Raw genomic sequence first — 13553 nt, forward strand, 5'->3', positions numbered from 1 at the left:
ACAATCTCTGTCACTCTGTGCACTTGATCGATTGTCGAGTGGTGATTTCGAAATCCAAACTGGAAATCTGGTACTTCCATAAATGATTTTATACGTTTTAATAGCAGTTTTTCAAATAATATTGATATCGCAAGTAGTAACGATATAGACCTGTAAGATCCAAGTTGCCTTGCCGATTTGTTAGGTTTCTTAAGCAACATTATTCGAAGAACCTTAAGGCATTCTGAAACATGCCTCAGTCTCAAATAGGCATTGAATTGGCAAAAGCCCTTTTAGGATTGAGCTTGTTGTCAATTTCTGTAGAAACGTCCACTGGAGAATGTAGCTGAGATTTACAGCTACATTGGGCTGATAAGCAGGATATGTATCTATGGTAAATAATATATAACATTCGGTTGGAGTACGTTAGCTAAATGATCTAGGAGTGATTAATCGTTGCGTCGAACCCAATTATTTCGATCATTTTTAATAGGCAGGACTATAAAAATTGGTTTTTTAGTTGTTGCTTTCCATAGCAAGTAATCTTTGTTGCTTCCTGGCTTATCTACATTGTTCGAAGCAACTCTATTTCCATTCTTTAATCTTTTGATTTGTCCAATTACTAATTATATTACATGTTTCTATCTAGAGCATTTCTGATTCTATGCCATACTCTTCTAGCTTTTCGTCTTTCTTTTATCAGTTCCCTAATTTCAAGAAGGTTCTCTAATTTACTTCTTATTCTCTTATTCTGATTTCTCTCTTCTTCTTTTGCAGCAGATTTATTTAATTATATTTAAAATGTAAAAATTATATATAATTATAGATATTTAACGACTTATGGACAACGTTTGACCTTGCGTTAAGCTACAAATATCTGAGCACTGCGCGCTCACCACCCTCTATCTCAAAAATCGTTGAATGTATGCAATAATTCCTGAAACAAAAGTTATAGATAATTTTATTTCCTACAATATTCATGATAAATTCAAATAGCATTAAATAAACCCATAACAAGGTAGATATTTACAAAGAATAACCTATTTTTGTGACTTTTGACCTTTGGTATCTTAAGAGGCGGACACAAGATTCCATAAGACTTCTGAGGCAATTTTCAAAATAAAGGTTTCTACGGATTTTACAGCTTATTATCACTCATTCCGAGGTGAGACCCCCAATATAACTGGACTATGATAGAAACCTTAGCTTCAATTAAATATTTGTTTTAATACGAACGAAGGTCTTTGTACATCGTAGAAAAACACGTATCAAATTGGTCCAAAAATAACGCCGACATTTTCGAAATCGCCACATTCGACCCGATCGAACAAACAATTTTATTGCAAGCTATATGTCCGAATCTATATTATTAATTTAATTTTGATCTTGAACTATTTTTTAACGGTCTCGTCAAACCAGCAAGAGATTTATAGATCGATATATTTTCGAAATCGAAAACGTTACCGAAAACCGTACATTCCGTAATTTTAATGGGAAGATATAGTAATAAAAAATCAATTATCACCACTCTATGAAAACATTTTTGTCTGTATAGTGAGAAGATATGGAATAATTGCAAGGAAAATAGTAAATACAAGTTTTTTTAAAATATTTTAAAGTCTAACCACGACCCTCGGCATTAAGCCTACCGACTGACCAGTGACCAACTTAGAAGACCATCTCAGAAGACATCCAGTCTTACCCAGCCTAGTTACTGACGTGACTGGGATGGTTATTCCTTCTCGGATTTTTCACTGTTGCCTACAAGACATTTATAATCACAATTACAAATATAAAGTACATCCATGTCCCATCAGGATTCGAACCCGCGACTGTCGCAACAGTAGGAAGACCGTCGTGTCTCCTTGACCTTTTACTGTCATGAATGTTTTCACTGGTACTTGTTTTGACGGTACATATATTAAAATTGGAACGATACAGAGAAGATTAGAATGGCCCCTTCCACACTTTTTAAGACGGGACCTGCTTGATGAAAATAAATTGTGGGAAATCAAAAGTATATAATATTATCAACGTAAAAAAATAATGGATATATCAAGAAGTAAATTCTGTATAACCATCCGGCTGAAGATGGGACATAGTAGTCTGACACATAGTTTCCTTTTAAAAAACGAAATTCCCCAACATGCTCTATATGCAGGTCAACAATCAGTTAAACACATACTGACATCATGCAAGAAATACTCACAACTAAGACAAAAATATGGCACTGGGGATAATCTAAGAACATTGACATAAGCAATCTAGATAAATTGATCATATTCCTCAGAAACTCTGGCGTATACAGGGAGATATAAATTATTAAAATAAATTAATTTTAAAAATAAAATTTTTATTTTTAATGTAACTTATACTAACATAAAATATCAAGCAAATACTAGGACTCGGCTTACTGCATTATAGAGTACTATTATCATTTATCTACACTTATTTTATAAATATTATTATTAAATTATATATATAAAATTAATTATTATATATATAAAATCGAGAACGGAATAATTTTAAATGTGGAGAACGCCATTTCATGCGAGACTAAATTTTCTTCCGAAAAGATATGACTCCATCAGTTAAAAATTGTTACGCCATAACAATTTGCTTATCTTACAGATTAATCCCAAATGCCAAACACCATCAAAAACTTGCGAGACGTCCTCATGCCCCCTTGCAATTCTCTTGATTTCTTGACTGACTGTGGATATCTGAAGGTCTCGATGTAGGTAATCAGTCCTATAGTATTTGGATACGCCCACAATACCTCTCAGGACTTTGTTCTGAAAAATTTGTATTTTATTTATGTTACTCTTTCCAGAACATCTCCATAACTGAAATCCGTATATCCATATAGGTTTCACTATTTATATAATAGCAATTTATTATGTACTGATAATTGTGATTTTCTTCCAATTAGCCAGTACATTTTCCTATATTTCAATTCCAGTTCTTTTTTTCTTTGTTTGTTCTTTCCAGTGAAGTTTTACATCAAGATTCATTCCGAGATATTTAGCGTTGTTGCTATATAGAATGATAGTATTATTTAATGTTATTAGTACTTGTACGGTCTGTATATAGATGAACCGCAAATGTACTTATTTACTTTCATTAATCCTTATTTTCAAGCTTGTGTCCAATTATTTATATTGTCACTTGCCTGTTGTAGTTTTCGTGTGGCTTCTTCACTATTGTCGCCGACAGCTATAATCGCAATATGATCAGCAAGTGTAGCCATCGTAATATACTCCATTTGTGGTACATTACAAGTGTAGAATAGATGAAGCATTGGTCCCAGTACACTTTCTTGTGGTACACCTGCTTTAGCTTCTTTTATTGTAGAGTAAGCTTCTTTTTGTGTTGTTTTGGTAACATTTTCTGTAGTTTATGATCAAGGCCTTCATGCTAAACCTTATCGAAGGCTTGTGCTACATCTAAGAATATAGCTGAGCATACGTATTACTTTCGTAGGCTTTTTCAATAACATCTGTTATTCTGTGGATTAAAGACGTTCGTAATTTATTTCGAAAATAGATCCTCAGATCGAATCCCGGCCCCATCTCGAGATATTAATTTCTTAAAAGCCGTTCAATCCTCTTCTCTCGCATTGATATATCATCGGCTGCCCGTCGACGATTACTACAAGCTCTGCGATCTGCAGCCGCAGAAATAAAAGGGGCGATTTTGCACATGTGCATGTGTTCTGATCCATCATCCTGTAGTCGGGGCATTAAATGTTAAATATGAATAATTTGACGTTCTATTTTTGCCGGTTAACGTTTTGTGTATGTACAAAACGAATCCCGTTTATTTTTAGTCCGCCAGTTACTTAACCCAAATTTTAATAATAATAAGAATATTATCGACGTTTTATAAATACTCGGAAAATAGAGGCTATTTTCAGTGACGCATTGTCGGGTTGAAACTGTTGCCATTTTATGATAGATAGAAAGATCCACGGAGGAATATATAGAGGATTAACTTAAATAGGCGAATATAGAGAATTGTTTTGCGTGGTACCACCATCAATAAGACCATTTTTTCAAGGCGTTTGATTAATTCGTTTGAATTGTACCCACAAGGCATTTAATTGGTTCATTTCAGTTATGACGCAATTTTTGTGTACTGTGTGACATCCACTTTTCATCACCCGTCACTATTCGATGCGGAAATGATTTCCGATCATACCTTTAAAATAGCGTTTCACAGACGATTTTTTTTATTTTCTATTTATCTGTCTTTCTATTCATGTAGCACCTCATCATTCTGTTCCCATCTTTTGGCCTTTTCCCCATTGCTCGTAATGGGTCGATAATCGTTCCTTAGGTCACATTTAAGACTTTTGTGATATTTTTGGGTTGGATCTTCATCCAATAACCAGATTCGATCTACCAGAACGTTCTATTCAAAGTTTCTTTGTACATACGTTATCAAGATATTTAATGTTCTGCATGCTAAAATTTGTAAATTCGTTATAGAATAAGACAATCATCTCATTTTATAGAGTATATAGAGTAATAAGTTGAGACTGATTTTATAGACAAGAAAGAATAAGCAATCTAATGATTGTTTTTACCATAGAGCACTTCTGTTGCTGCACTTTAAAATATTACATTATGGTAATGCATATTTTAAATCCATTTATTGATTTCTATTGAACAATACTATTGAAGTTATAGCTACAGATATTTTGAAATAGTTGATGTTTTCTTGGGAAAAGAAAAAACTGCTGAGTAACCAGATATATTATTAGATGTTGCCTAAACACTCAACAAGGTTTGGTATGAGGTACTCGTCCATAAGTCCAGAAAATCGAAGCAATATAACTCTTAAGCTCTTACATATCAGCCTAACTATTTAAAATCAAGGAAGAGGATTACAAGACAGTGTGTTGGAGTCAACTATTTAACAATTTTATATATGTAATAAACCAAAAATTGATATTATCACCATGGCCATATTCGTTGATTATATAAACAACAGGACTCTAACAAAAATGTAGAACAAAAACTCCATAGCTCCATAGACATACACCAATAGCCATATTGTAACAACGCTTAATATATTAGATTGAATTTTGATAGAATGACAATATCAAAAACGAAGGAAAAGAACTGGAATTGAAATCTCAACACAATAATTTGCGGATCTACAAGAAATTCTAAAACCTATATGCCATCAAGCTTCAAAGTTATACATATTATTCTTTGCAAAAATAACACCGTCATAGATTTACACCTCTTCGTCAAATGTCAAATTTCCTGTCTGAAAACATGCATTTGCAGCACTTTACTTTTGTTACAAAATTAAAAGAAAAAAACTACTAAAAGTCATCTTTTGCTGCAGAAACTTACAATGAGCAGCTCTAACCTTAAAAACATATAGGGCATGGTTTGAAATATTCAAAAGTGGTGATTTCGATGTGCAAGGCAATTGGTAAAAGCATTAAACGTGAACCAATATTAATTAATAGTGACGGGTGGTAAAAAGTGAATTTATTTTGAAAGCCGTAAGCGCAAAAAATCATGGTTATCACCTGGCGAAGACGTCCAATCGAATCCAAGACCAAATCGTTTTGATCTTAAGACTGTGCTCAGTGTTTGGTGGCGCCAGGGTGGCGTAGTGTATTACGAACTATTTAAACAGTTAATAGTGATCGCTATCGACAAGTGATCAATTTGAACCATGCATTGATCGAAATATGTCGAGATTGGGTCCGAAGACACGATAAAGTGATTTTATAGCACGATAACATAAAGCAAAACCGGTCAAGGAAATTTTGAAAACACTTGGATGGAACATATTAAGGCAACCACCATACTCTCCAAACCTTGACCCGTCCGATCAGCTTTTTGCATCAATGGGACAATGCAACACTTCGCCAATTTCCAAAAAGTTAAAAAATGACTTATGATGATGTTAGAAATGGTGTTAGAACAAACAGTTTGTTTAGGATGGCATCCATACATTTCCTGAAAGATGGCCATGATGTATAGAATTAAATGGCCAATACTTTGAATAAATACATTTTTCTAATTTTTTTTTAAATTACATCGATTGTTTCCGAAAAAAAGGTAATGACACCTGGTACAAAAAGTTTTTACGTCTAATATGTTACTGATTACGTAACTAGTCGACTATTCGTCGAAAATCACTCGTGAAAGACATTACCATATATTCCTCCTCGACCGTCTCACCCCATGTCTCCTTGTAACGTCTGGAGGACGCGAACTTTCGCACCGAAATGTCACTGACGGCATTCATAACACCGCGAAAATCAACCCGCACAAATAATAAACAAACAACAATCGCCCGGACCGAATATCCCGCAGCCGACGCGTTTGATCGCGAACACCAACTAAAATTACCTAAGAGTCCGTTCATTTTTGCATTCTGAACATATAATAAAATTTCGATCTTTTCGGTGAAAATAGCATATATGAGTAACGTAAATATCATAATTCTGTTAGCGTGCAAGGATTTAAAATAGGTCCAAGAAAAAACGTTCGGATACCGGCGATTTTCCAAACGGAATGATCCTTTACTTTTAAGCGATTTACTTCAAACGTTTCTCCCTCATTTTTCGCTCAGTATTTATTCCAAAAACTGATAGAGTAATAATAAATCAACTTCAGTGCTCTAAAAACAATGTGAACTGCATTCTTTCAATTCTAATTCCTTTTTTTCTACCCACAGATGACATCTGCTTCACAACTCACTGCCGATGTCATCTTATTCTACCAACTAATATTTCAATAATCTTAAGATTTACCATCTGTACCGGAAAGCCATTACCGACTTTTCTAACAGATGTCACTAAGTATAATAATGTCGCTAAGCTTGAGTATACAATATTATGAATTAACACATATGTCATTCTATTCTACTGGCATCAAGTTTCGAAGAATTGGTGGTATTTTGCAGTCAAAGACTTATATTTATTTGAATATGTCAAGTTTCGAGCCTGAAAACGTGCATTTGCGGCACCTATTACTTTTCTTATATAATCAAAAGAAAAAAGCCACTGAAAGTCATCGATATCGATCGATAGAAACTGACGGTCAATATGTTCTAACCTTGAAAACATGTGAGGCATGGTTTCGAAAATTCAAATGTGGTGATTTCGATGTGCAAGACAGAGAACGTTCTGATAGACCGAAACAGTTGGAAGAAGCGAAACTGCAAGAGTTATTGGATGAAGCCCCAAGCCAAGCTCAAAAAGAATTGGCAAAAACGTTAAATGTGGCCCAAGAAATGATTAGCGAGCGATTACGAACAATATCCAAAAGATAGGAAGATGGTGCCACATCAATTTACTAACAGGCAAATGTTTCCATTTCCATCGAAAAATCATCTGTCAAATGCTGCTTCGAAGGTATGATCGGAAGTAATTTCTGTTAAATATATGACTTGTCTCGATACAAGAGCCGGTATAGAAAGGAGGAAGAAAAGTTAGTAGAGGGCGCTGGGACCTGTATCGAGTGGGTATAAATTACGAGGGATCAAAATAAAGTTTCTCTTTTGTTCCAAGGCCATAAGTGGTGTATTAATTCCGTCCTGTCCCGAATCGTCAATGATTCGTAATAATTTCTTCAGCGAATAGTGACGGGTGATGAAAAGAGGATTTGTTCTGAAAATCCTGAGCACAAAAAATCAAGGCCAAATCATTTTGATCGCAAGACAATTATCTGTGTTACGTGGGAGCAAAGTGGCGTGGTATATTACGAACTGTTGAAACCCACTAAAACAGTTAATAGTCATAGCTACCGACAAAAATGATCAGTTTGGACGAGAAACGTCCAGAATAGGTTCAAACACACTGTAAAATGATGTTACATCACGATAACGCGCCGTCTCTTAAACCAAAAAAAAAAAGTCAAGGAAGCGTTGAAAGTACTTGGATGGGACATATTATCGCACCCGTCATAGTCTCCAGACCTTGCCCAGTCCGACTATCAACTTTTCACTTCAATAGAACAAGCGGTTGTAGAGCAGCACTTCGCCAATTTCGAAGAAGTAAAAAAATGGCTCGATGGATTTGTTCAAAGGACACACAGTTTTTTTTTGGCATCCATACATTGCCTGAAGGATGGGCAAGATATATATTGAATTAAAAATTTTTTCCATTATGTAGCTTTTTCAAAAAAAAAGCCATGACTTTATTTTCAGTTTTTTTTTCAATATTTTTATAAAAAAAATAAAAGAAAATATTTATTTAACTAATATTTCCCATTGCAAAAACCGCAATGCATTCAATAATATTTAACGACATAATAAATATCATTCAAATATAATATTATTTCTTAAATATTACAGTTTCCTACTTATTAATGGCGATAGATCTGCATCTGTCAATGGATATCAATGTTTATGTCGTTATATCATTTATTTCACTTACGTAGAATATTTAATTAAAATTTTGCAGTATCTTCAGAACTATAAGAAAAACTTTGTATATACATAATTTTCATTATTTTAAAATATATTCATATATGTCAATTACATCTTGTTACATGAAATATTATATCAATTTACGAATGCCATCTAGAGACGACATTATCAAATATACCACCAGTGTCAAACTCAATTGAAATATTTCATTCAACTCTTACTCCAATGTTTTTCAGAGTAACTAACATCAAATATTTAGTAAGATACAACTAAGTTAACGGGCTAAAATTTTATTTCCTTACATATTTAAGGTTATTTTTTCGAATATTCATATTACAGATTCCCAAAATGCCAAAAAAATGTAATTAAATAGCTATGCCACTAGAAAGTGTTACGTATGTCATCAATGTCAATGTCATAGAACTCTCCCTCAATGTTTCTTTTTTAAAAAATAGCACAATATCTTTAATTATTTGTTTCTGTATATGATTTTAATTAATATTTGTACAAAAATACTGATGTTTGTTATTTATCGTTATTATTATTTAGAAAATAATACAATCCCTGCAATTAACTAACTTGCATCGTTATGACAGAGATGGCGCTGGAGTTACATATGGCTGTCAATGTCAATATTAAGAGACAGAATACTGTCTGATGCGTCCAAACTAGTACGCCATATTGCCAAATTCTTCAAAATATTAGTTAATAAATCTTAATTTTTTGCATCGGATGTTTTATTGGATAAGCTATAGATGGCGTTGGAGTTGCATATGTCCATCGATGTCAAATATTAGTCAATTCTGTTGTGTTTGACGTGTATTTCATAAACAAATACCGATATTTATTTTTTTAAATGCACCGGTATATTAAACAACTTTAAATAATCCTTAATAACGACACTATTTCGGTTCCAAAATAGTTTTGTTTAATATTCTATTGCCAGTACTCCCAAATTATAAAACGCGATTTATCAGTTACTCGTCACTTCATTAGTCGAAGCCTTATTTATAAATCAAACACACCATATTATGATGGTATTGCGGCGCATTTAACTGTAAGTCTAACGACAGAGAAACAACAATTTGTGTGCACAGGACGTATATATGGCTACTTTCAAAACAACCAGCGATGTTTCAATAACAATTAATAAATATAGCCAATAATAATATTGGAAATAAAACTCAAACGGGTTATTCATTTTTCAAATTTATTTGTTTCCCTTCAATTGAACCTCCTTGCGTACTGTTTTTTGTCATATGTCACAATCAGGGTTATGATTAACTATAAAATATAATTTGAAAACATTAGGCAACCCTCTATATACCATATTATATAAATATTTATAACAGTACTTACATTGTTACACTTACTGATAGCTTTCGTTCTTATTTTTACACATACATTATATTAGTGAGCAAAATAACTTTATAATCATAACTGCATCTGTTAATAATTAATCTGCTTCTAACATATACTGTGATAGATAACCGCTAATAGACATTTTTAAATCTACTTTGTAGTAACTGACTTTTTAGTCTTATTAGATTTCCACAGACCACGCCGTTATAAAGCACGTTAGTATTCTTAACGTTCTGATACGGCTAATTTCATGTTTATTTCATGAATAACTGTATAAATGCAATTATTGTACAAATAATAACTCAATAGCGCATACATAATAACATTAACGTATAAACTTATCAAATAAATTTTATTTTAATTCCTAAACTAATTTTTATCAAGCATTTCATGTCATTGTCAAAAATGACGTTAGTATTTGAAATATGGATTTAATAAAATGTATACATACTTAAAATGCAGACGAAAATATTATTTAAAACATATAACAGTTCTATACTTATGTTATACATTAATTTAAATCTACTATTATGTTTTACATTGTTAAGCAATAAAAAGTATTAGATAGAATAACTTGAAAGATCTTACTATCGGCAACACAACATACAGTAGTAATGACAAATTGAGAATGAATGTTTCTAATATAAGTATATACAGAATATCTAATTCTGATAAAGTAACATTTTAATATAACACTGTCTAAATAAAACTTTTTTTTAACATTTTTTGTATTGACGTTATAATTAGGCATAAATATATTAAGTTATATTTAACTATCGGCAACACAACATACAAGTAGGTAAATGTTCAAATTGAATGTTCTAAAATAGTGTTTATACCATAGTATTTACAATTAAAACTATCCATTAATTTAAATTAAAAACATATATAGACGGAATGTAGATTATCTAATTTAATTTGGCATGTTTAAATTCCATTCATAACTTAACGATGCCAAGGAGAGAAAATATTTATAAATAATGTTATTTTAACTGTATAAAAAAATGTCTTACGGGCTAATTATTTACTAATGGACAACATTAATAGGACGCACGAGCCATTTTTTACTAGTTCCTCAGTTTTATCACTCAATATCCAATGTTCCAAAAAAAAACTAGGGAATTGCACAGCATATAATTACTTCTGGTTCTATTTTAAGGTTATTCGTCACTTATATATACCTCCAAACATTAATGACGTCGCTTCAACCTGATATAAACACTGACAGAAAAGCTGTAATTGATAATATTGCGAAACAAGCTTCCGATATTCGGTCTATTGAGGTTTATAGTATTTCTATAACGTTGCATTAATAAAGACTATTCACATAAATTAAAATATTACGGATTAATTCGTATTCGACATCTATAACCCGTAATTTGAACATAACCAATATTAACAATAGTGGACAATGTTAAATTTGATAGTTTTGACGTATAACTGTCACAAGTGACATTTTGTTGTCTACACCTACTAGATAGAAATGAATGGAACAAAATTGTGTTTTCAACATTCATTAATGAAAAGCTTTCGTGTACTTTTTAAACGAATCTTTGATAATTAATCTCGTAAAAAATTAATGTTTATTGTAATTATGTTCATTCAAGAATTTCTCCCCATAAAACATTTGATAATTTCTTTCTGGCCTGATCATCATATAAAAAAGTAACAATTTCATTCTCTATAAATATACGATTTCACTGCTTATCATTAATTAAAAAAAGAGAAACGAAAGTTTTTAAGAAAACTAATGGTTGTATACACGAAATGCATCTATGAAATTGTATTAATAAGAATACTGAAAACCCAATATGTAGAAAGTCGTTTTCGTTTGCAGAACAAAATAAAGCATATATTAACATATTATATGATTACTGACAACAAAATACGTAATCCCTATTATATAGTAGGAAAATATAAAAATATTTCGATAAAAATCGATGACCTATTGATTCTTGGCAAAGAATTTTTCAATTGTCATTGACAAAATAACGTGCTGATTAGATATGTCGTATTTATTTGGCGCCTACTCAAGCATGGGAACTTGAAAGGAATCTTTTCTGCTTTTTCTTAATGGTCAATTTTTATTATAACACTCGCCACTTTATCGTTAATTGAATTTTTTTGATAATATTTTATTATTTTATATTAAAATAACAGTATGAGTCTAGATATAATATTTAGATTATGAGTAATTAATAATTACACCATGACTTTAAATCCATCAAACAAGGAGAATATTAATTAAGAGTAAGTAACTAGTGAATAATATATAGTCTATTCAAAATAACAGTTAAGTCACGTCATCACAATGTCCAATGTATTGCCTATCGCAATTTGTAAATTCGTATTAAAATCAGACAATATTTTAATTCTCCTTTAATTCTAGTTATTCAGCCTATAAAATTCTCCAGAGTTGCCAAACCTCTGCAAAATTCTTCAAAAAATTAATGATACCGGCAAACCTTTTGGTACTTTGCTTGTTTTAACAAATCTCAAAACACTGCTTATTATTAATTATAATCACTCTTATTGAAAATGCCGAAGCGATTAGATAGTCAGAACCAGATATATGCATGAGATGTACTTTTTATTTATGTATTTTTTTTAAATCTCCTCATAAACATATAAATGATATTTGCTGGCTACAACGAAAATTTTATGGATTTAATAATTACAATTGACAAAATATATTACATTGTTTACATTAGAACTTTGTTATCAAATATCAAAGCCAAAATCAAGTTATGCTCAAAGTGGATGTGGCAACACTGTAGCATTTTAACACCATAAATTTATATGACGTGAATTTACTATTTTATTGAACGGGCTAGAGGTTGTTATAGTAATTAGAGTAATTATTAAAAATTTTAAACACAAAATGATCAATTCTACAGAAAGTATTATCGCATTTAAAACGCAAGTGGCGCTTTGCTATGTCATTTCATTGCATCAAATCTTATTTTGATATTTGTTAAATTACAGGTCGATTAATTTAAAAAACGGGATGTTGACGGAGTCATCCTTGATATAAAACTTAGTCTATGTTAACAATTTTATACGTTATGCAAAATATTATACGTAATTCTAGTTCTTTGTGTCTCTTAAACAAACCCCTTCTGTTGATTTTAAAGCAAAATCATTGAGTAACTGAAATACTTTGTTGCTTTTAAAATAAACCGTCTGATTTTGGACCCATAAGTCATGCTGATGTAAAAATCCATTTTGCTTAATCAGCTTTTTGGCAGCACCTATTTTTATTTTGTTTTGTATGATGCTCTGTTATTTTCTGAGTTAACGTACCTAGCATATTTACTCCCGCTGATTATTATTCTTTATCAAGTTGCCTGTTGCACAGTTTTTAATAATATAAAATAATTAATATTAAAACTAACCTTATTTAAAGGTATCATAATTTCTTTTAACAACGTTCGGGTTAATATAAATATAGTTAATATACTAAATAAACATATAAATAATTATATAAATATACTAATAGGGGAAAAAATAGTTAATATGATAATATGATAAAAATATTTAATTAAATTTAATTTCTGATGAAAGATAATATTATTTATGACATTTCTTAAAAAATACTATTTCGATATGTAAACATAACCTCAAAGTATATTAAATTTTCTTGATTTAAATAATTTTTCTTTAATATTGTGCTATTATATGGTAGTTTGCCTAGTAGGCTTGGACTACACTATGTGATGCAGTTTTTTAACATTACTATAAAAATACAAAAGTGATAACAAGAGGGAATGAATTGAACCAATTTTAATACAAAAAAAATTGACGCGACT

At 31.3% G+C, this 13553-nt stretch overlaps 1 protein-coding gene and 1 pseudogene across 13 annotated transcripts in view; one reads left to right on the top strand and one right to left on the bottom strand.

Moving 5' to 3' along the window:
* Positions 1-13553, bottom strand: part of tmod (tropomodulin) — a 202799-nt gene that overhangs the window by 186294 nt on the left and 2952 nt on the right. For 8 of the 13 annotated variants that reach the window (XR_013004562.1, XR_013004561.1, XR_013004560.1 and 5 more), the window contains exon 1: positions 6163-6390. The exons of the other annotated variants lie outside the window; for them this stretch is intronic. Coding sequence is in view for 5 of the 8 variants with exons in the window: in XM_076396833.1 (XP_076252948.1) it covers positions 6163-6375 (213 nt within the window). In the remaining 3 variants the exon portion in view is untranslated. Of the gene's footprint in view, positions 1-6162; positions 6391-13553 lie in introns of those variants that run through there. 13 annotated transcript variants of the gene reach the window in all.
* LOC143192132 (uncharacterized) lies at positions 1877-1940 on the top strand (annotated as a pseudogene).

The sequence above is a fragment of the Rhynchophorus ferrugineus genome, unplaced genomic scaffold (genome assembly GCF_030347505.1).
Source record: "Rhynchophorus ferrugineus isolate W39M unplaced genomic scaffold, kcgeb_rfMv2 rfM2, whole genome shotgun sequence".
Lineage (NCBI taxonomy): Eukaryota > Metazoa > Arthropoda > Insecta > Coleoptera > Curculionidae > Rhynchophorus > Rhynchophorus ferrugineus.